Below are 23,984 nucleotides of genomic sequence, written 5' to 3'. Positions count from 1 at the left end.
AACTTTGTTACTACGTACCAGCCATATTCTACCCTTGATCTTTGTGCAAATCTCCCATTGGCATGAGTGGGAGATCTGCTATGGATTGGGGGTAGCATGTAGTCCTACATTTATACGTTGCTCCATGGACCACAACTAACATGGAATCCAGCTCTCTCCTTAGAATGAATTTCATATCCTAGCCCTAGTGCAATAAACAAACAGATCCCTTTTATATGGCTGTCTAAGTGAGGAAGATGCTAACACAATGGAAAGACAAGTGTGCCATCAGCAGGCAGTGGAGACAGCAAATTGAGAGCTCCCAAAATAATGAAAATACAGATTGTGGCCAATAAAGAATAGCTCTGCGTTGTGTCCATCCCCCCCGGCAGCTTTTATCGCTTGAATAAATTCATTTCAATTCCTATTCCCTGTCCTCAAGATATCGTACATCAGACCTGTTTGCTTTTTCCTATGGAAAAATGAAAATAATAGCTTTGGTGTTTGATCAGGATGAGGAGTGAGTCACTCCAGAATGACTTAAGCGTTTTCCCTCCTTTATTGCATGTGCTTTGCTGCATTAAATAATGCCAAAAATTTAGAGACAGCCCTATAAAATGAGCTTGGTTCAAAGGTGAACCTAAAGCCCTGACACACTGAAGAGGGTCTAGTGTCTGATACCTGGTTCATCACCCTCAGTTCACTGGAACCAGGACCTTTTCATAGATTCCCAGCCCAGAAGGGAACATTGTGACCATCTAGCCTGACCTCCTGTATAACTCAGAACAGAGAACTTCCCCCAAACAATTCCTAGAACATCACTTTCAGAAAAAACATCCAATCTTGATTTTAAAATTGTAAGTGATGGAGAATCCACCATGACCAATGGTTAATTACCCTCACTGGTGAAAATTTACACCTTATTTCCAGTCTCAATTTGTCTAGCTTCAACTTGCAGCCATTAGATTTTGTTATATCTTTCTCTGCTAGACTGAAGAACCAATTATCAAATATTTCCTTTATAAGGAAAGTGGTGGACTTCTAAACAAGCTAGTAATCTTTGTATGCAAAAGCACACTAGATAGATCAATCCCTAAATTAATAGCATGCCAACTATCTCAGGTATTTACATTACCTTAGTATCTGAGTGCCTTATCTTTAATGTATTTATCCTCACAACACCCCTGTGAAGTAAAGAACTATTGTTATCCCCATTTTACAGATAGAAAACTGAGGCACAGAGAGACTAAGTGACTTGCCCAAGGCAATACAGGAAGTCTCTGGAAGACTAGGGAATTGAAGCCAAGTCCCAGGCTAGTACTGTAACCACTGAGCCATCCTTCCTCTCTATGCCAAAGCTCCCATTGACTTTAATGGTGCAGGATCAGGGCCTTATGCAGCTGAAAAATGCCTATTTTTGTAAAAAAATTCTCTATTTTCATTTTGTTTTTGTTTGAATGGGTTAACCAAGTCATTTTTCTATTAAAAAACTCCAATTTCCCCTCCCCGCTGTTTTCCCCCAGATTTTTATTGAAAACCAAATCTTCAGTAAATGGATAGGTCTGATTACCATTTTGATAATGTTTTCAATTAAAATATAGAAAAAAGGTAAGAAATTCACACACAAAAGGAAAAATATTGACAATTTGTTAGTCTTTTTTTTTAGAAAAATGGTCTGTTTTCAAAAAATGAACATTTTTGTTTGAAAATTTTTTGACCTGCTTTACTCATTTGTAGGGGCAGGATGGCTCAGGGAGGATATGAGTAAGAATATACAAAGCCTTTCACCTCTGGCTCACCGAATAGAACATGACCTGGTTTGGTAAGGAGTGAAACTCAAAGCCCACAGTGCAGCTGTCAGGTAGTATTATAAAGTGAGTTTGGAGGTAGGAGGAGTTCAGTTACTTCCTAGCAGACAGGTGTCTGCTTCCCAAACCCATCATCGCAGCCGGTGCAGACTGATTCTGCTGTTAGCAGTCTCTGCAGAGGCGCCAGGCACTGATCGGAGGAGAGTTTATTTATAAATATTTTAGCAGAATGAAGAACCAGGAGGAGTTTTAAATTTGCATTTCTTTATACATACTCCCACTCAGAATCTGCGAGTTTAGTAAATCTGTATAAAATCATCACTGGGGACTGACAACGTGATTTATAAAGGCCAAGATACCCACAGAGCCAGAAACCTCCACTGAATATCAGGCAATCTTGCTCTTCAAAATTATTTTTATTGCTAAATTTTCAAAATACCCCAAAACATTAACTTGGTATCAGTGACGGACATGATCGTTCCAGCGCATTCAGGGGGTAAGGTCTCCGAGGAATTGGTGGAACTCACCTTGGGTACAGAATCCCAGACGGCTCAACATGATGTGCCCAGGGCACAGGGTACCACAGCCTACCAAACAAAGCATAAGGACTCTAGAAGAAATGGTTCCAAGAACCCGGTATGCAGGCTGCCAGAGGACACTATAATGCACCCAGGATACAATGCAGTGCACCCTGAGATTCAGGAGCCTACAATGCATGAACCATTGCTTCACCCAGAAGTGCAAGAGATGCTGATCCCACACCAGGAAGGGGTGAAAGGGCAGTCCTAGCCCTCTAATAGTACATCAGTTCTATGACAAACCCACAGTCTGCTAAGCTGAGAAGCCAGAATACCAAGGCTGATTCCAAAATACACCAACTACTTGGCAGTGCCATCATGCCATCAGCAGGGGAGTTTTATTGTAAATGCACACACATTTCATACAAAGGAAAATCAAAGCAGAGTAACAATACAAATCTAAAATGCCCTCATGATTTGCAAGAGAAGGAAGTGTGCTTCTTCCCCAAACCCATATTCACTCCCTTCATCCATGGTTCAGGGATAGGAGCCTTTGGGCAGCTGCACTGTGGAGAATTACTTTAATTGTGCAACAATACATATAGGGAGAGAGGATGTGGGGATCCCACACACAGAAACATAGATAGAAAGTCCTGAAAACATACCGATCACATGATTTGCAGTGAATACCCTCTTACCGTGAGACGTTTCGAGGCGTCCACTTCAATCATCCCCCGCAAGAGGTTCTGACAGTCCGGAGGGATGAAATGTGGCATGTGGAACACACCCCGCTTCACCTTCTCCAACAGCTGCCGCAAGTTGTCGTCGTCAAATGGCAGGGCACCCTGCAGGGACATGAGGGAGGAATTGTGGGTGGGAGAGAGGAGAAAAGAGGAATGGGAGAGGGCAAAAGGTGAGAAGTTGAGCAATTTGATGAAAAGAAAAGAAAAGAAAAGAAAAGAAAAGTCAGTATACCATTATAAGAAGTGAAGCACACTTTCTTCACCTGTTGATAATTCCTTACCATTGCTTTACTTTTTCCAACATGGAAACGGAACCTTGGATGTAGTTTTTTTATATTAAACTTTTTTAAATTGGAAAATGAACAAGAGACTAAAACATAATGCAAAATATGATGTTGCCTTCTCAGGCAAATTCTTAAGACTCAGGGATCCACTTAAATTCAACTCAACATTTAGTAGCAGAGAGGTGATCAGCAACATTCAAGTAACCAAGTTCAGATTAGTGAGCCAATGTGTGGCTTTGGAAATGGCTTGGCACAAGTCCAAAATGCCATCAGCAAACAATCGAAGTGGGCACTGATTTACAATATGGTTCACAGATTGCAACTGGTGACCACCATCACATTGTTCATTATCTCTCATCTTCCAGAGATGTAAGAGATGATAACATCTGCCATGCGATGTTCTGAAATGATTCAATATAGACTATTGTTTCTAGGGTAGGTTAAAAGCTGTAAATACTTTTCTGGGGTCATCAACCCGGAGTTTGTTTGGGACATTAACATTATTCCAGAATTCTTTCCCGTGTGCCCCAGGGTTGAATTAGGATGCTTTAAGAGCTTGAAGGTTCTCGAGGTCCACTGGATGAAACTATGATATGGTTTTATCACAAGCCCACCAGAGAATCTCTCCCCCGCAAAATTATTGGCATGATCCTGGTAGATGTGCGGTGTCCTCGAGTCCCATCAAAATCCATGCAAGTTGCGGGTTCTCAGCAATTCTTACAGCCAGGCTCTAAATGTCAGTGTTTACACTGTATTTACTTCAGTGCATGTAATGCTTGTGTAGGATAATTCAGTGTATATAACAGACTGAGACCAACAAATCTATTTACAGAGGCCACCAAAAGCCCATTTGATGCTAACAACCATTAGTCATTACCGACCTGTGTTTGTTCATACTAGTGGCCTAGAAGCAAAAAGCCTCCTGTTCATTACCAATCCCTCCAGTTACCTAGTTCCTCATAACTATTCAGGACTTAAAGCAAAATCAATATTGAGAGTTAGGTACTTTGGCTAATGTAATATAGTTCAAGATAAAATGCAGCATTTCCTGGACGTAGCAACTAAAGGCTGCTAATTACTAGCAATTGCTATTATGGCATAAGACTTTTCGTGGGTGTTTATCTTGATGTAATTAACTTGATGCTTGGCACTGAGCATCAGTGATCGGCTAGTTTCAACCGCTTTAAAGGCTCAGGTTTATACCTAGAAACAACCCAAGACATTTTCCAGAGTCCGTGGGGTACAAAATCTCAAAGGGCATCCATCCTGGTGAGAATGGAGTACTCACGCTGATAACTCCCAGGCAGCTTTTCTGGGTCTCTTTTTCCTGTTGTTTCAAAAGGTCAAATCACGAGCTCTTTACTCAGCTATTCCTCCCATTCTTCACTCAGGCAAACTCCCATTGGATGTCAACAGAAGTCTGCCTGAGAGAGAACTGGCTAGTAACTGTGCAAGGACAACAAAATATGGAGCAAGGAGCTTTGCTGTTTGTAACTGTACATGATCACTTGACATATTACAAACAAGACGAATAATTTCATACACCTTAAGGCTATCCTACTTGTCACTTATGGCATCCTACTTCTTGTTTATGGGAGTACAAACCAGATTTCCTGTATAAAGCTGAACAGAGGCAAAACTCACTTGATTTCAAGTTCTGTTACAATGTTTGTCTGGTTTTGGGGTTTCATACCATCTGTGTAACTCAGAACAAGTTCTGTGCAGCTCATGAGCCTTTCACTGAGCCAGGGACAAATTCTGAAACAGAATATTTCAGGTGCCAGGAAAGGAATTATTATTTGTGTGGAAACCAGTTGAAACAGGGTACTTTTGGCTCAATTCTACATTCTCAAATGCAGTTTACAGAGACTCAAAATTGGCATGAGCCACAGCTGTTACATTTCACTCACATCCGACAAAACTATTTGAATGAAGATGCATATACATGTAAAAATACGCCACACCAAACCACTTTCCTGATCCTATGAAGGGCAGCCTAGGATCCTCCCTGTCCTGAAGTTGCAACCCTGACCATCCTATCCCTCTGGGGCCAACTGACTTCAGTGAGTTTTGAATCAGGTTCTTAAAGTGCTGCCCCACAATACCAGAGCAAAGAGCACATAGGGAAGCAGCTTTCCCACAATCCCCTCTGCTCTGCTGTACAGGGTGGCAGCCCTTCAAAGTCGAAGTGAAATATTTATCATGCATTCCCTTTTGGGACAGATGCTGAGAGATAGAAGATGCAGCTGAGAGATACAGAAAGAGAGAGGGTACCCAGGAGAGACTTACACGATGTCAGTAGATTTAACATGAAATACAGCAGCATTGTGGGTTTTTTTTTTCTGTTTAAAGGAGGTAGCAAGGCTGATGACTCACCACTAACAATGCAAATAAAATGACTCCACAGCTCCAGACATCCGCTTTCCTCCCATCATATTTTTCTCCCTGGGCAACAGAGATAGAAGTTTAAATGAATGCTTGTTAGTAAGAGAATTAGCCATCCTTTAATAATGGGGGAGGGGAGAGTGGGAGACCTGAAGTTTTGATCCAAGAAGCTGTTTCTTGGAGAGCTACCTAAGTAGCAGGCCAGAGCGGCTCATGGGTTCTTGTGAAAATCAGTGTTATGTCCTTGTCTGAGGGATGCGAGAGAGCAAAGCCTACAATATGGGGAAGGGAGGGAATGGCCACGGAGCAGTAAAAGAACTGAGGAGTCAGCACTTAATCAGAAATGTCAGAGATGCCTTCAGGATATCAAGAAGCTGCTTCTCTCCTGGTTAGCTCTTTATGGAGCTCGGAATGGGTCATATTATTTGCTAACTTGTCATGTTTTCTGGCAATTCTCTTCTATTGATTTTCTGAATCACTTGGCTTCATATTACTGCTGTGCATCAACAGGCGGGAAACCTGGTCTTTGGAGCCCTGGGCCACCAGAGCCTACAGTAGCCAGCCTTAGGGGAAGAAGAAAGAGTTGGAGAAGGGAGTACCTCCTATTGCTCAATAGCAAACTAGTAACAGTGCTGACAGTCCAATCTGGCTTGAGGGGATATTTAGGGACTCCATAGGGGACATGGAGGCCCACTGTATGGAAATAACATGGAAAACAAAACCATTGTACTTCTGGCTGGTCAACGACTGAAGTAGCTGTTCCACTATGAATGACCTCTGCTCTCACAGTGACATATGTTCATGACCTTTATACTAGTGGTGTAACTCGCTTTTGGGCCTTGTCACATGAAGGAAAATGACAGTTACATTAAGCATTTGCAATGCTAACTGCCTTGGGATCACTTCCTATAGAGGGTACCTGCCTGCATCCATGTAACGAGTGACATGCTTTTATACAAATGCTGAGAGTACAAGCTAACTTACCCGGATCACTTCAGGGCAGGCATAATGTGGCGACCTGTAAAGCAAAACACAATCAAATGAGCATCTTAACCTATACTTCTTAGATGCATTTGTAATCTGCCTACCACACTGGTATCTGGGAGCCTTCTACATAATTTAGGAGAGACAGAACAACACTCCAGTCCCTGACCTCAGTTTAAGCCCGTTTGTGACAAAGACTCATACCCAGGAAGTGGCCACCCAGAAGAATAATCCTAACACATAATTGGGAGAAAACCTTTAGAAACAGAGGCAACTTTAATTCAGGCTCTGATGCATCTCTTTCAGGAATAGATTTCTGAGTTCTGATCCCACTTCAGCAAAGCCCATGAAGGCCCACTGTGACCAGGGTCTTGCGGTGAAGAAGCTCATGTTCTTGGGGTCCCATTTGGAACCTAGAGGGTCTAGCTCATATTGATGGAGGCATAGTTGTATTATTGTCAGTGCTTAGGGGAAGCCCACCTTTCCACCCAACTCTTACATAGCAATACATCCCTAAAAATGCATGAGCTTCTATTAGCCCCCCCAAACCCAGTATGGTAATTTGCCCATCAGCACAGCACTTTTCTGCAGTGAAGATGTAGCCACCAAAGACCACATATTCCCCTGCTCCACCTAGAATAGGATAGAGGCTTCTGGGATGGACACTCACAGGATTTAAAAAGAACTCTACCCATTTTGCTCCGTTCAAATTGTATTATACCATGCAAGGGAGAAGAGGAATGGAGAGCTATACACTGTCCTGCAGTACTGCAGCCCAGTTGCCTCTCATCAGATATTTTTACCTGGCCCTGTGTATAAAATTAAAGGCAGTCATGGCATATGCTAGCTAAGTTTTTAAAAAAACACTTTCAGACCAATCAAATACATGCACCTGAATCATCCCCTGCACCTTTCCAATTATCATGTAATGTCATCGTTCACTTGCTCTCGGCCTCTCCAGTGGGCATAACAGCTGCTAATCCATGATTTTAACATGAGACTTTGTTTTTTTTAAAATGGAAAGGATGGACTTCCTAGATATTACAGCAATGACTATTTACTTTATAGCATCCACTAAAGGGAGCCTCACAAAGCAGACGGGACCCAAGTTGTCCTAAGCACTTACCCAAGACACTCCTACTGACATCTCCTGGTAATTACAAGGCTGCCCCAGTTGTGTATTTGCCCTTTGGGCCAAAATAATCACGTGGTTGGTGACGCCTGTTTTATGTCACAACGTTTGTAGTTTTGTGTTGGGACACTGCACACACTTGTACTTCCATCCTGACACAATATACAGATGCAATGTCCCAATGTGAGGATTCAATACCATGGCACTGGGAAGATGGATCATGATAAACCCAAGGTATATTTAGGACTCCGAAGGTACGTCTACACTGGAATAAAAGATCCGTGACACAGCCATGACTGGCCTGGGTCAGGTGACTTGGGCTCATGTGGCTTGGGCTGTGGAGTAAAAACTGCTGTGTAGATGTTTGGGCTTGGACTGGAGCCCAAGCTCTGTGACACTCCCCCTTGGTGGGTCCCAGAGCTCGGGCTCAGTGCTGAGGCATAATGTCTACCCAGCAATTTTACAGCCCTGCACTCCAAGCCCTGCAAACCCAAGTCAGGTCGCGCAGGCCAGCTGCAGGTGTTTGATTTCTGTGTAGACATATCACATTGCAAGCTAAGCTTAAGCAATGTGATATAGACCTGTGAAGCAAGGCTCAGCAAAGTTTGGGACAGTTGAAAACTGTCCACAGAAGGTAGCATTTACAAATACTCTCTCTGTGAGGTTACACGGGACATTCTAACCAGAGCGATCAGATCAGTAGTCCTCAAGTGGTCTTCATTTAGGAGGGAGCTTGTAAATTTAGATTATTGAGTCAAAACAGACTATGGTTCAATTCTAATTTAATAAAAATTGGACTCGGTCTTCATATAGTTGGGTGGATTTGGTACTGGCATGTAGCTGCATATTTGGGAGGGAAAAGGTGGTCATGTGGCTAAAGCAAAGAAGTTGGAGTGAAGATACTGGGGCTCTGTTGCCAGCTCTTATGTCCTGCATATTCTTTGGTGAGTTACTTAGTTCAAAACTTGCCATCCTAATAATATGTCCAAACCAAGAAAGCCACCGAAATTAAACCAGTGCTGATGCTGGCAGATGCCATGAATATCCTCATTACTGATCTTGTCCTCCCACTTAATATGAAGCAATTGATGAAGATGGTGAGAATCAAAAACATCAGTCCGCCTGTCTTCAGCCTTTCCTCGGTCCTCACATTTCACTGCTGTACAACAGCGCTGTAGTTTTATTGATCTGCAGTTTCATGGTAACATAGAGGTCCCGATATTTCCACAGAGGCCGCTTAAGGGCCCGGAACATGGCAGTGTGAGCTGCTGCTATATAAACATCCACATCTTTCGAACATTACAATCCCATGTATGATAGTGATAACATAACAATATTCTTGGCCCTCGGCCAAGCTACTATTAATTTCAGGGCTTTGCAGTGGGTCATTTACCTTTGTCAGAAAGAAATTGAGGTCAGCGTAAGGTGTGGAGTAGTTTGTGAATGTGCATGTTTTTATCTATGCTAGGTACATTAGTCCAGTTACTCTTAAACAAAAATACGCCCAGCCGCACACATGTAACTCCAGAAGCTACAGCTCAGCCATTCTGAGCCTCTGCCAGGAACAGCTGCCTTCATCATCTCCTCCCAAATCCATAACTGTCCTCCCTACTGCCATGGAGCCTTACCCTCCTAGCTGTCCTATCATCCTCCAGTCAGGACACAGAAAAGCAGTGGCAGATTCATCTTCAGCAGATTCATTAGGCAGTCCTCCACTGAACTATTATTGCTTCAGAGATTCATAATAATATGGGATGAGGTTTGGGGGATGCAATGGGTTAATGGACTGGCTTTCAGACCAGCGATCAAATGCATCATGGATCGCAAATGAAATTATTTTGGCGAGTGACAGAATCCCTGGCAGGTATTTCTACACATCATAAAACCACTGCAGAGTTGGCAGTCTCGGTTTAGGAGAGATCCAGGTCAGGGATGAAGAGCAGTAACCGACTTTGGGTTGGAGTCCAGGACTGGACTAGCATAGCAAATTGCAGATGGGAACGGAGATGCTTAGTCAGAGCGGTATAAGGGCCCAAGATGGGAGATGTAGGATGTGTGTCACTGCATGTGAGGATTGAAAACATCAATTACTGCTTGCAGAACAGAGAGCATAAAAACAGTTTACATCTGACCTGGGACATTTGGTTCAACCAGCCATTCAGTTAAGTCACTCAGGGCTCGCCTACACTACCGATTAAGTCGATGTAACTTACGCTGCTCAGGGGTGTGAAAACATCACATCGACTTAAAGTGCTGTCCACACTGCACTACGTTGGCTCTCCCACTGACACAGCTTCCGCCTCTCACAGAGGTGGAGTAATTACGTCGATGGGGGAGTGCTCTCCCGTTGGCATAACGCGTCTCCAGGGGCACACCACACTGGGTGCAGGTGCGCCGATGTAGCGCGATAGTGTAGACTTGCCCATAGTACTGGACACATTACTGTGAATGCATTCTCTGCTGCCGAGTCATAGCAGCTTTCTATGCAATGTCCACCTGAAAAAGCGCAGGAGGATGTAGCCAATGTGTTAGGACGTGGTCTAGATACGTCTATAGCCCCCATCACCATAGTGTTTGAATTTCTCTTGATCTTGAATGGATTTTCACCTCACAACTTCCTTGTAAGGCAGGGAAGTACCATCCTCAGTTTACAGATGGGGAACTGAGGCACAGGGTAGATAAAATGACTTGCCCATAGTTACATAGGAAGTCAGCAGCCAAGACAGGAATTGAACCCAAGTCTGTTGAGCCCCAGTTCAATGTCCTAGGTGCTATACCAGACTTCCCACTCTGTAGGCACAGAACGTTTCCTGGGGAGACATGGAATTTTCAGGTGCATTGAGAGAATATAGTAACATTTTTCTTTCTTAGTTATGTGGATTGCCTCACCATATTTATTCCTGTATGGCAACTTTATCAGAGACAGGCTCCAACACTCCTACCTCTGGATACTGAGGGGGGCAAGACTGGAATACAATCTCCCCAATCACACCGTATGACAACACTCATCCCTTCAAAAGAGAGGGACCTCAGTTCTGCAATCTGCATACCAACATATCTCCTTCTGCATACTGCCATCACACACCTCAAAAGCATCACCGTCCCCTTATCTCCACCAGATTGGAAGGGAATCTCACAGGATTCTTAAAGGATCCCCCAGGCTGGAATCTATTGGAATCCTCCCAGAAGCTGGCAGGAGAGGAGGGGAGAAGGATTCAAAAATCCCTTGAACGCCAATCAAATGTGTGGCAGCATCCACTAACCTCGTGGAAGGTGTAAAAAAATCCAGTGAACAAACTGGCAATATCATACGTGTGGAAGGTTGGGCTAACTATATAAATGATGCTTGTGGAACTGGGGCATTTTTGGGGGTAGGATACATGGATAAAGCTGGGGGAGAGGAAGCTGGGTTAACCTGACCATTCAACAGCTGCACTGCAACTGCCAAGAGAGTATAGGCTTCTGGCATCGCCACTCTGAATTCTTTCCAGTGTACGGCAGCTGTAGATCTATGGCTTTATCTTGGGTGCATGGGATCCTCTGGCCAGCCAGAATACGTAGAAAATTCATTTCCATGCTGCAAATCACAAAGCAACTTCAACTGCTTTAAAGAGAAAAACTCAAATTTAATCAAAAATCTATTTCTCTTTCCACAGAGTCATGAATATTTCCTTGGCTCTTATCACTAATTATTCAGTGTGTGTATGTCTAAGCAACTTTCTCTGCTTCTTCCCCCTAGGCCATTCTCCTCATCTTTCGGCTACATCTCTATGCAGTGAAGCCACAATCTGTCTTTGATAACAAATAATAATATCACTAAGCAAGATCAAGAAGCAGCTTTTGCCAGCGGGCTCTGCTGTGAAGCGGCGCCAGTGCATTGTTTATTTGACAGGTGATGCTGACTTCCCTGGGCCGCAGCCTGCCCACAGTTGCAACGATTTTCGGAATGGTCATTCTATAGGCCATGACCTCTGGGGGAAGCAGTGGTTCTCTGAGTGGCCATTCTTCAGGCTTCAACAACTGAAAGGAGTGCGTTCTCAGGTGTGCACTCGCTCTGTCTTTGCTGTCCTCATGCCCTGAATTCCCCAGTTAAAGAGGGTAGGTGTGGCTGCATTTTTCTCCTGCCACTGGCTGGTGTTTCTGCTACTGCTGGGGCTACCACAGGCTGTCTCTCCTTCTCCTCTGCTGCTCTTCACTGGTTCCATGGGTGGCTTTCAGAGGCAGAAATCAGATAGCAGCACTGACGGCCTCTTATACCTTCTCCTACAGGCTGGGTGCTAAGGGCTGAGAGGAAGGGGAGTGCCACCAGGGTGGGGCAAGAGGAATGGGGAATTCTGCCGGAGGAAGATGTGGATGGAGAAATCCCACTGGAGGAAGGCAGGAGAGACAAAGTGGCAGAGATATACTGGAAAGGAGAACAACACAGTGACGGTCTGGCAGGGTTTAAGTTTAGGAGAGGGGCTATCTGATGATGGTGCTGGTAACAACTCTATAGTTAAGGTTGAGTTCTGTTTTACACTTAAAGCAGACACTCAGCCTGTTTGCTTTGTATGAAAAATACAGCATATCCTCCCCAACCTTAGAGCACTTACTCTTCAAGCATGAAGGAAATCCATTACTTAGTTTATGAACTAAAATATATTAAAAACTGAGTCCTTTAAGAACTCCAATATCTGTGTCAGTCTTTACTCTATCCCAAATTATTTTAGTGAGAGAATAACATAGACACTTCAACACAACAGTCCATAGAGTTAAAATTAATTGAAATCTTGTACATAAGAAATTAAATTGTAATTAAGCTAAGTTATTAACAATTGTGTCTAATTATATATAGGCTACAGACAGGCTCAGGTCAATCACCCAAGTAACTCTTAAATAGAACCACTGACATCAGCGATAATTCAGACAATCTCCACATTTTCTGTACAGCTAATTTGCATGCAATAATTCTATTGGCTCACATGAGTCAGTGGCATAAAGGATATTAGACATGTATCAAGAGTTCTCATTGGTGGATTACTTGGCCCAGTGGTCACTGCTCTTTAAAAGTTCAATGGCCACGTGCTAGCTTTTTTCATTTATAGATTCACAGGTTGTAAGGCCAGAAGAGGCCATTGTGATCATCTACTCTGAGCTCCTGAATAACACAGGCCATAGAACTTTCCCCAAATAATTTTTAGAGCAGATCTTTTAGAAAAACATCCAATGGAGAAGCCACCGTACCATTCAAATGGTTAATTACCCTCACTGGTAAAAATTTGCACCTTATTGCCAATCTGAATTTGTCTAGCTTTAAATTCCAGCCATTGGATCGTGTTATACCTTTCTCTGATAGAGTGAAGAGCCCGTTATCAAATATTTGTTCCCTGTCTGGATACTTACAGACAGTAATCAAGTAACCCTTAACCTTCTCTTTGTTAAACTTCTCTTTCCGCATCAATGGCTTCCCATGGCACTGTTGCCTTGGCAGCACTACTATGGGAACAGAAGCGGGAGCACAGAAGAAGCCCTTCAAGTGCAGAGACATTGGGGCTCAGGGGCTCAGCTCTCCCAACCCTCCCTTCACTTAGCACCAGTCTCACTAACCCAAGGCTCCAAATCAGGGATGGGCAACTTCAAGGCAGCAGAGGGCCACATATCCCACTAAAACCCTTTGGCAGGCTGGAGTTAGTAGGGATGGGGACGGGGGTGTTGCTTCCTGCCCCTAAGGGTGTGTGATGTGTGTGTGTGAGTTTGGAGAGTGAGTCCACCTCACACTTGGCCGCAATGGTGGCTCCTCAAACATGGGGCGGGTCTAGCTCTAGCCTGCTGGCTCTCACCACAGTGCCATGTGACGTGCACATCTGTGCGCAAGTGTGGCCCTTTCTCCTGATTCTCTGTCTCCTCCCTGGCCCTGGTGGTGCCAGATTGCCTGTCCTGAGCTGGGCTGTGATGGGCCAAATAAAATGATCTGGAGGGCGGGATGTGGCCCCTCAGGCACCAGCTGCTCTAAATGAACACGTCAATGAGTTTATCTTTACTGCAGCATTAACCTGGGTGATCACTACTCGAGTCTGAGAAACTGGGTTAGCCGCTACAATGCCCCACTTGAGTTACTGGGCCCACTCACCCAAGTGTGTCACTAGCACATGGCTCTTTGCCTTGCAATAAGCTGAGCCACTCTATGACTCTTTTCCAGTGAATTGCAGGAGAACTTGTCTGTCCTTCTGGGCACCTGGAGGGAAGTGTGGGAAGGCAATGGAGGACAATCAGCACTTATGGGGTTTAGCCTGCATCCCTACTGCAAAGTGGGTAAGTTTCTAGCCTGAGTGCAAGTAGCACTTGAGCATTAGTCTAAACCCCATGATAGGCCAGGTAGTCCAGGTGTAAGGCACCATCACACTCAGGCCAGAGGACTGTGTGCGTCAACAGCAGCTGGGTTGGGGCAACACCTGAGTTAACTTTTCAGAGAAAACATGCCCAATTGCAATTTAAAGACCATATTCACCGGTGCATATTAGCTGCTTTGCACTGTTCTTGCAAAACAGTTGTAAACGAAGCTTAGCTAACCATTGAGCTCTGGATGCTTTTGTGCTTATCTGGTGCACTGGGCTATCTGCCTTAAACTAAAATAACTAAAATTGAAAAAAAAAAAAAAAGTTGACAGTGGATACCATACATCTTCAAATCATTAGAAATATCACATGGTAAGATTCTCTTTGGGTCTCTCATATAGTATTCATGTATAAACATTTTAATAACCAAGGAAATTCCCAGGCAAAAAACTATGTAAGATGGAGTAAATGTTGAAAGAACATTTTAGTAATTCAAGATAAAAAAACATTACAGAAATGTTATAATTATCCCAAAACGGAGTATTGTAAACCTAGGAAATTCAGAATTAGAACTACTTACATTTTAAGAAATGTAGGAAATTACCCCCCGCCCCCCGCACTGCATTAAAAGGACAATAAGGCTGCAAAGTTAAGCGTTAAAAAGTTAGGAAATGCCAGAATTAAGGTTGCACAGGACGCACTCTCAGGTTGTTCAGTGGGTGAGGCTGTTGTCTGTAGTACTTCTGCCTCACTTGTTGCAGAAGTTGGAAGGTGTGCAGTGAATGTGGGAACTGCACAAAGAGAAAGGATAGATTTCTGGGTAAGGCAGCTGAATGCCACAAGGAGAAATGAATTCTATCCCTGCCTGTGCCTCAGAGTTGCTATATAAAGCTGGGCAACTCACTTAAACCAAACGTTAAACATGTGGGTACTGTGTGTTTCTCATTTTCTGGGTACCCAACTTGAGACACCTATATACTCAGAAATGCTAAGCTCTCACAACTGCAACTGAGGGCAATGGGAGCTCTGCTTTGCACATATAGAGTGCTATAATGTACTAACTACTATGAAAAATCAGGCCCTAGGTGTCTCACATTGGGCACTTAAAATTACTTGACAATTTTGGCTTTAATTTCTGTGCCTCAGTTCTCCATGTATAAAATGGGGATAATAATACCATCTCACCTCACAGAGATGTTGTGAAGATAAATTCATTAATACTCATAAAGAACTAAGATACCATGGTGACAGCATCATAGAAAAGCCCATCAGGAAATTCACATATCTGTAATAAGAGCCAGGTTTGATTAATGTGCAGTAAATAAGGCCAGAGGCCAGACACTGAATGATGAGCATAAAACAAACTATTGAATAGCTGTTCAATCAGTGAGCACCGTCCAAATAAGCACTGAATAAGGCAGGGGGATCTGGTGGAAAAAATAATATGTGATCACAGAATTAAAGACGGTATCATAATGAATATGCACAAGGGGGCTGAATTAAGGTTGCACCGGCAACCTTAAATAGGTCATTTCCTAATTTTTGAGTGCTTGACTTTGCAACCTTAAACATTTTTTTAACGTAGTTATTTTAGGATGTATTATAAGAAGGACTGTTGGCTGATACTTCCCATTATATAACATTTTTTTTTAATTGCTTGTCACTCTGCCAAACATACACTGTTGGTGTTTGCTTCGTGCTGAATGCTTTGGGAAAATTTCAGCCCCAAAAGTTCAGCTGTTTCCAAGAACAAGGGTGGTGAAAAATACATTGTTTTGCCCATGTTAAAAATTTCTGACAGCCTTTTCTATGAGAAGTTCTAGCACTCCCATGGCTTGGAACAGGGACTTGAAATTTGACTGGGGCATGGCCTTTACATCATGGATGTGCCCGTTGCTTTCTCCAGGAAAATCTGTCCAAATACGGCAAAGTTATAAGCCTTTGAAAAACTGCTCTTTGCATATGCTCAGTAGAGTTCCCATGTGATGCCAGGCAAATCACTTAAACCAAACTTTCCAAGGATGGTCAATAATTGTGTGTTCTTCATTTTTTCTGTGCCTAACTTGAGATCTTGTGGTCTGATTTGCAGAAAATGATAAGCTGAAACAGAAGTCTTTGGAGCTCTGCTTTGAACATATAAAGTAATATATAATGCTAGCTACTCTGAAAAGGTAAGGTCCTCAGTGTCTAAGATTGGGCGCCCAAAGATAGCAGGTACTTTTGACCTTAATCTCTTTGTGCCTCAATTCCCCATCTGTAAAATGGGGAAAATAAAACTACCTAATCTCACAGGGATGATGTGAAAATAAATTCATGTATGTTTGTGAAGCGCCTAGCTATTATAGTGATGAATGCCATAGAAAAGACCATGAGAAAATAATTCTCTCTTCAGAGATGGGTCTAAATAGTGTGCAATAAAAATAGCCTGGGGCCACACATTGAACAATGAGATGAAAAAAATATGCTCATCAATTGAATAAGACCCTTTCTGTGCATTGAATTAGGCAGAGGCTCTGTGGAAAAAACAGTAGTAATTAAGAACTGGATTTTATGCATAATAGAAGGGGGCTGAGTTAAGGCTGCACAGGCAACCTTAATTCTGGCATTTACTAACATCTGAGTGCTTGACTTTACAACCTTAATAATGTTATTTTAACAAAGCTTTTGTGTATGGAATAGATATATTTATACAGAGAAAGGGTGTGCAGGACATGTGACAGCTTCATCAGAACTAGGACTGGCTCCTGAAAACCAGGATGGGTGGCAACACTAAATTCCTGTCTTGAACTACTGCCTTGCAAGGGGTGTGATCAGGCACCAAAGATAGGTATTGGGGAATCAGGAATCTCTGCTGTGGCCTTATGCAATCAAGCACTACCTTGCTTGCTGCAGATAAAGAGAATACATTCTGTGCCTAAATTCAACTGATAATCATCCCTAATGAGCAGCCATGCTTATTTGATAGATCCAGGGAGTCTGTGGGCCTGCAAGGGGTCCTGGGAAATGTCTTGTGGGAGAGCTGTGGCAGGAGGCATTGGCTGAGCTGGGGTTTGAAGTGGCTGCTCTTTCTTCCTCCATTATAAAGTGACTGGTGCAAGACTTCTTTTCTCATTCTAAATAAAATTAGAGACAATCATCATCATCATTCTTCCCACAGCCATGCCGCTTTTTGGATTAGGGCAGGGAGTCCCTGTGGAGGTAGTTCATTGAGGACCGGTTAACAGGAGCATACATTTCTGTACTGACTGCTTCTTCAGGTGTTGGGGCGAGCCACATTTATGTGTCAGCTGCTTTCCCTTAGCTACTGTTCGTTTTGGTCACAGAGATTTGGAGCCAGTCAGCATAGAGACTAACACTGCTCCTGGATTCTCAATCACTCAGCAGCCTGCAGCAATCCCTTTCCATCAGGGACTCAGTTTTTCTGAGCTGGGATAAGAATTGGGAAGGGGGAGGGGAATGATTTCCAGGCTTCTAAAACAGCACAAGAAACAACAGGAAATCAGGAAAGATGATTACAAACTCTCATCAATCATACTTTGACAATGTCTCCTTTTATTCCCTCAATTTTTCAGATTGCCCCTCTAAGATCTTGAGATGGGATAGGGTCCCAGAGAATCCCTCAATCTCCTCATATCTTTTCTGAGATTTCTGTAGAAATTATTATAACATATACTACGGTAGCACTTAGAGACCCCAACCAAGATTGCGGCATCATTATTCAAGGCACAATACATACTCACAGCAAGGGACAGTACCTGCCCTATAGAACTCACAAGATAAGTCAGACAAAGGGTGGGAGACAGCAAGTAGTATCATCCCCTTTTATAGATGGGGAACCAGAGCACAGAGAGATTAAGTGACTTGTCCAAGGTCACATAGGAAGTCTGTGGTAGTGCAAGGAATAGAACCCAGATCTCCTGAGTCCCAGTACAGTGCTTTAACCATAAGCCAATCATTCCTCTGAGCTAGGGACAGACAAATGCATTGAGTTACATTTACCATTCAACAATATCACAACACAGCACACAGTGGAGAAATGACTGTTGGAGGGATGAGAGAGCATCTCGGTATTTAATTGCCTGGGTTTTCTTTGCCTGGAAGGGTAAAGACCAGGAAGAGATGAAGAAATCTGAAATAATAAAAGCTGCATCCCACAAGTCCCCAGCTCCATCTGCTGTCTGCTCATAGGCCTCCCCAGCTCTTAGAGGAATACAAAGATTTGCTGTGTTACTTCTGCACTTGAGGGACTGTTTCTCCAGAAGAAGACTTGCCTTGTTGTACAGTTTCTGCAGCAAGTTGTGTTGCCAGTGTCATTATCATCCCTGCAGACCCTAAGCATCGTTCCTCCTCGTCTCAGAGGTCTAGGGACACATGTCGGTTATTCCTCTGCACTGTGCTTGAGGATTTGAGAGATACAGCTTTCCAGTAATGGGGATTTATTACAACCAAGGCCTGACACACAGTCAGTTAGTGACAAATTATGTCAATGAAACAGCGAGTCCACTTCCCTGCTCCTCTTCCATGTCCTCCGACACACATGAACACAATCAGATTGCACTTTTATCATTTCCTTCAGGGACATTTTTATCTGTAGGCATCAGTGCTATAGAAAACAATCTGTGCTGATCTAATGAGTAATTCCCATCAAACAGTAAAACTGAGGCATGGAATACTAAATATCAGCAGCTACATGAAGATAACATTCAGAGCCATGTAACGTTGCCTCTGATGCCAATCGGAGCTTGTCGACCTGAAATGCATCCAAATTATACGTCATACTAGGAAGCTCAACCTGCATCGAATAAGGGTCTGTGACTTCACACTCAAATCCTTATGCCACACCATTAAAAAGTTAGCTTCCCCAACATCGATGAATGCCATATGATCCTCATGCTTCCATTGACTGAAGTACCTGGAGACTCTTTGCATGACTAGCAATGGGAATGTTACTGTTTCATGCCATTATCCAGGTTCACAGCACAGACAAAACCCTCTGCAAATTAAGTTCTGGATGCCCGAAGAAGCTACTTGTTAAAGCTCAATAACTCAGCCACAATTCAGCCATTTTTTGTATTTTCACAATGGCCGAAAACACCAGCCACAGACTGTGGAGCAAGTGAAGGTAAAACTGTTGCCTTGAAAAGCTCTGATGCTGGTTACTGAACTCTACGAGGGAAGGACAGAAATCTACTGCCTTTCTTTGTGAATATCTGGCATGCCATTATATATTCCTTCCTCTCTCCTTTCTTTTATCCCTAAACCAGACACATCACAAGGCACCAGTATCAGCCATGCTGGGCCCCATGCCAGGAGAATTAATGAAGTGGTGTAATAGCTCACATGGAGGCCCAGTGATTGGCGCCGTTCTTAAAATGCATCTGCAAGGCAGGGGATCACAGCGTTGCTGTGTTCTGTTTATTACAGGCATGTCTCTTCCATTCCATTGATTTCTTTATTAGTGCATTTTAAGGCAGCAACATGGGGGTTTGCTCTGCTTGAGGCACTGAGGTTTGAATTCCAGCACTGTTGATGGAAGGAAGGTCTCCCTTCAAGACTAGGCTGGGCTGACAGTGCCATCCACTAACAAGCTCTGGATCCTTGCTGAGTGGTTCCCTAGGAATTTGAAAAGTCCTGGAAGGCAAGGTAAGATTGTTTGTTTGGGTGAGGAAAGAAAGTTTCCTTAGAAGTACATAGAGGTGTTGCAATAACTGAGGTGAGAATTTCATTTCTTACCTGAGAAAGTAGGGTTGAAAGCAGCATTGCTAGCAATAAAATGGAGCCTCACAGTTATTCACCTTTCATCTATGTAGGTATGAATTCAAATCCTGACTTGGGGTACAAGTGTAAAGAACTGGTGGATCTCAATCAATTCATCAACAGATATTTGTCTGCACCACAAACATCACACAATTATTCACTCCTTTGCCCAGGAGAGGTTCAGGACTGGAGAAACAAGGGAAGAATGAGTCAGGCTTGAAATGCAGAGGCAGCATTGTGTGGGGACCCAAGACTGGAATGGAAGCGGTGCTGAATGTTCAGGTTGAGGTGCACAGACACAGTTGCGAGGGGGCTGCAAACTGGAATAGTTGGGGCTGCTGCACATCCAGACTGGCATAGCTGTGAGGGGATGTTAGATTGGAAGATCAGGGACTATTACAGGTCAGGATTGGTGTCAATATGTGTGGGACCCTCAACACTGCAATTGCAGAAGTGCTGAAGGCAAGGAGTGAACAGAGCTGTGTGGGAGGAAGACCATGAACCAGACTGCACTATCCATCGCTGAAAACACTGAGCTCATTGTGATGAGAACCAAATTCATACCAAAATACAAAACTTGTGTTGAGTTAAATCCCATATATGGATAATGAAGCTGTAGCCCCTTCATGCTGTTGTTCAGTCTACCACTTGTTTGATGAGAACTCTCTTCAGTTGGAAGTGGCAGCTCATAAGTGACCTTTCATTGGACAGCAAGTGGTCAGGAAAGCAATTCCCTAGTACTATCGGTAGGTGGTGTTAGTGTACAGCAGGTTCCACAAGTGGTGAGCTGGGGTAATCTACAATTGAGTCACTACAAGCACTACCACTTAGAGAGGCCTGAAAAATGGGGGATCTCATTCTTATGTGTTTCAGTGATTTAAGAAGACTATTTAGGGAACCTGGTATTCAGTTTCTCTTTGTAATATTTTTTAGTGTTTATTTTTGGCTGCTTTAGAGACTTGGAACTCCCTAGAAAGTCTGTCATATCTAATGGGTTTACATATGAATTGTAATGGTATAAATTTGATCAGAAGTCAGCTGTTCCATTGACAATTAAACCAATGCAAAATATTTTTAAAACCTTCTGTCTCATTTATTGTTTGTATCCTAGATTCTTACCCTATGTGTAAGCATGCAAAACCCAACTACCTTCCACCCTGGTGCTATTTGTGAACAAGCAGTGAAACTGTGGGGAGGATGAAGAAAAAGTGATGAGACTGAGATGTACAACAGACAGTTTGAGCAGGACACAAATTCCCTTACAAATCATTTAATTTTTTTTTTCCCCAGGTATTCTTTTTTAAATCCACTCTTGATAAATGATCACGATTGTTTTATCAATTTTCAGTTCCCCAAGAATGTGATATGGCCAGTGAAAGAAGAAATAGGCCAACATTTTCAGGAGTGATGTGGATTTTGAGTGTTTCAGTTTTTGTGTGTTTCAGTTTTTGTGTCCACCTGAGACATCTTAAAGGAGCCTGATTTTCAGAAAATATTGAGTACTCACCCTCTGAAAACCAGGCCCCTTTAATGCATTCCAAGTTGGACCTCCAAAAATTGAGGCACTCTAAATCATTAGTCAGCTTTGAGAATATTGGTCTAGTCAGGGCTGGCTCCAGGCACCAGCTTAACAAGCAGGTGCTTGGGGCGGCCAAGGGAGGGGGCGGCAGCTGCGGCAATTCGGGGCAGCAGGTCCCTCACTCCCTCTAGGAGCAAAGGACCTGCTGCTGAACTGCCGCTGCCGATCGCGACTTTTTTTTTTTTTTTGCTTGGGGCGGCAGAAATGCTGGAGCCGGCCCTGGATCTAGTTAACATATCTTTTATATAGCTTATGGATTTACTACTGTACTGGGGAAATTCGAGCTTGATGTAAGCGACCACAACTGAAATCACTGGGCTGCACAGCATATACATCTATAATCTCCCCCGTACACACATGCACGCACACACACATGCGTGAAACACCCCACCCCCATCCTACAAATAAAATGTTAGCCCAAAACTAGATGTGTCCAAGTAAGTCTCTACTTGGGGAGAGCGCGTGAGTGGCTGTTCCAAGAGTTCTCTGCCAATCTCTGATTTCTATTATACAGTCTGAGCCACTCACCCACAGCTGGTTTCTAACAAGCTGTCCCCGACCTGCAGTGATGCCATTCCAAAGTCTGCTATCCGGATGTTGTTCTTTTCATCCAGCAGTAGGTTTTCTGGTTTTAAATCCCTGTGGCTGTGGAGAAAGGATTGGAACATGGGTTAAAAAAATTCAGGGCAGCTCCCTCTCCCCAGGATCTGTTTATTTCACTTCACACAAGTTCACTTTTCTCCTCCTGGGGCAGAAGAATGCATAGCGTCTGAGATGCAGTCTGTCAGATGCTGCAACCATTAACCAACCATTACTGACCCTCTGAGGGCCTGAACCTGCAATGCCTGAAGAGGTGCTGAACATCTTTCAGCTTCTATGGAAAACAACAGAAATGCAGGGTACTCAGTAGAAGTGGGATCTCAGATGACATTTAAGGCTGGGATATCAGATACCAATTCGTGAGGCAGGAAACACCAGTATCAACATGTTCTGTGAATGCCAGAAAATTCAGTGACTGATTTTCAGGAAAAGGAAGGCCACTGTATGCATTGCCCAACCCCTCCATAGAGCCTCACTTTAGGAGTTGCTTGCCTAGGTATGTGGCTGTGGGTAATTAGCTGGCATGAGGAATTCCTTTGAGCCCAGAATTCCACAAAACACTGGCTCACAACACTTTTGAAAGCCTCTTTCCCATCTAACATTGACTGCCTTCCTATTTAGCAATAGGGGATGGGCAAGGTGGTGGTGAGCCTTGGACACTGGGTCATGATCCCCAGGTTGGGAACTCCTACCATGGATAAAGGGTATAAATACCTGTCCCTCCTCTTCTCCTTTTCTCCCTTACCCATGCCTGGGGCAGTCACGGACCCACCATCTCCCTTTCATGTTAGCTAGCATAAGCACTTTTAAATAGCTCTTATATAGTGTAGCAGTTCATTTTTAAAAATTTAGACACAAAATTTTGGTCAACATTTGTGAGGTTTTTGTCTGTATTGTCATTTTTTAAAACTGTTTTTGAGTCACCAATATGGCAGGTGTATCTTAACAACAACAACAACAACAAAAGGCAGCATTTATGAGGAGTTCCAGTTGCCCTTCCATGGTCTCTGCTTTGGGTGGTCAGAATATATGTCTTTTGGGCCTGTGTGAGAAAAGGTCCAAACCTGAGAACTTAACTCCTCCTGCAGATAAGGGGGGCCCTTTCGATACCCAATCAGAAAATAAATCTGTTGGAACCTGTCAGGCAGGGGCACTGGAAAAATTTGTATAGTGGGGATGCTGAGAGCCATTGAATTAAACTGCAAGTCCTGTATATAATGGAAACCACTTCAAGTCAGAGGGTGCTGCAGCGCCCCCCGCACTCCTAGTTCCAGCACCTATGCTGTCACGGGGGTGAAACGAGTCAGCATGAGACAAAAACCAGTCACGGTCAGCAAGGGTTGAGTGTTTTTTGACAAGAAAGACAATCAGAAACCGAACAATAAAAACCCCAGCTTGAGGGTCAACCCAGTCCTGTGACTCTTAGGGTGGAACTTAACCTTCTCAAAGGCATTATCTCCCCTTTCCTCCCTTTATTAGACACTCATATAGTCCTGCTCATGAGAACAAGCACATGGGGAGGGGAAGTCGAGCACTTCCTGTTAACCCCTTGTTTAAAGGAACAGGGCAGTGCCCCTAGACTCTATTGCAGAAACATACAGTTACAATGTTTTGGAAATTACCCCCTTTGTGTTCCTGACCAGGAGTCTAGGGGACATCAATTAGCAACAGCTCCTGAACAATTCAGTTCAGGTTTTATGTAAAAGTCAGTGCTTGCTGCAGTAGTCACTTTGGGAGCATTAGGCAGTTCTGCTCAGACCTCCAGCAAAGTGGGAAACATTCAGTAAAACTGCTAGTTCTTTATCTTAACATCAAGCCTTAAGCCCTCACTTTTAAAAGGGCCGAAAGGTTGGCCTCCAGTTTTGCGCCATTTAGATGCCTTACAGTAGGGGCAAATGGGT

The 23,984-nt window shown here is 43.5% G+C and overlaps 1 protein-coding gene across 5 annotated transcripts in view; it reads right to left on the bottom strand.

The window, feature by feature from the left end:
• The window catches only part of BRSK2 (BR serine/threonine kinase 2), a 452,231-nt gene that overhangs the window by 75,443 nt on the left and 352,804 nt on the right, over window positions 1-23,984 (bottom strand). For all 5 annotated transcript variants that reach the window (XM_054028689.1, XM_054028690.1, XM_054028691.1 and 2 more), the window contains exons 5-8: window positions 22,012-22,128; window positions 6,702-6,735; window positions 5,709-5,777; window positions 3,004-3,150 (exon numbers count right to left, since the gene is read on the bottom strand). In XM_054028689.1, the coding sequence (XP_053884664.1) occupies window positions 3,004-3,150; window positions 5,709-5,777; window positions 6,702-6,735; window positions 22,012-22,128 (367 nt within the window). The remainder of the gene's footprint in view (window positions 1-3,003; window positions 3,151-5,708; window positions 5,778-6,701; window positions 6,736-22,011; window positions 22,129-23,984) is intronic.

The sequence above is a fragment of the Malaclemys terrapin genome, chromosome 4 (assembly GCF_027887155.1).
Source record: "Malaclemys terrapin pileata isolate rMalTer1 chromosome 4, rMalTer1.hap1, whole genome shotgun sequence".
Lineage (NCBI taxonomy): Eukaryota > Metazoa > Chordata > Testudines > Emydidae > Malaclemys > Malaclemys terrapin.
This window is presented reverse-complemented; position numbering and strand designations above follow the sequence as displayed.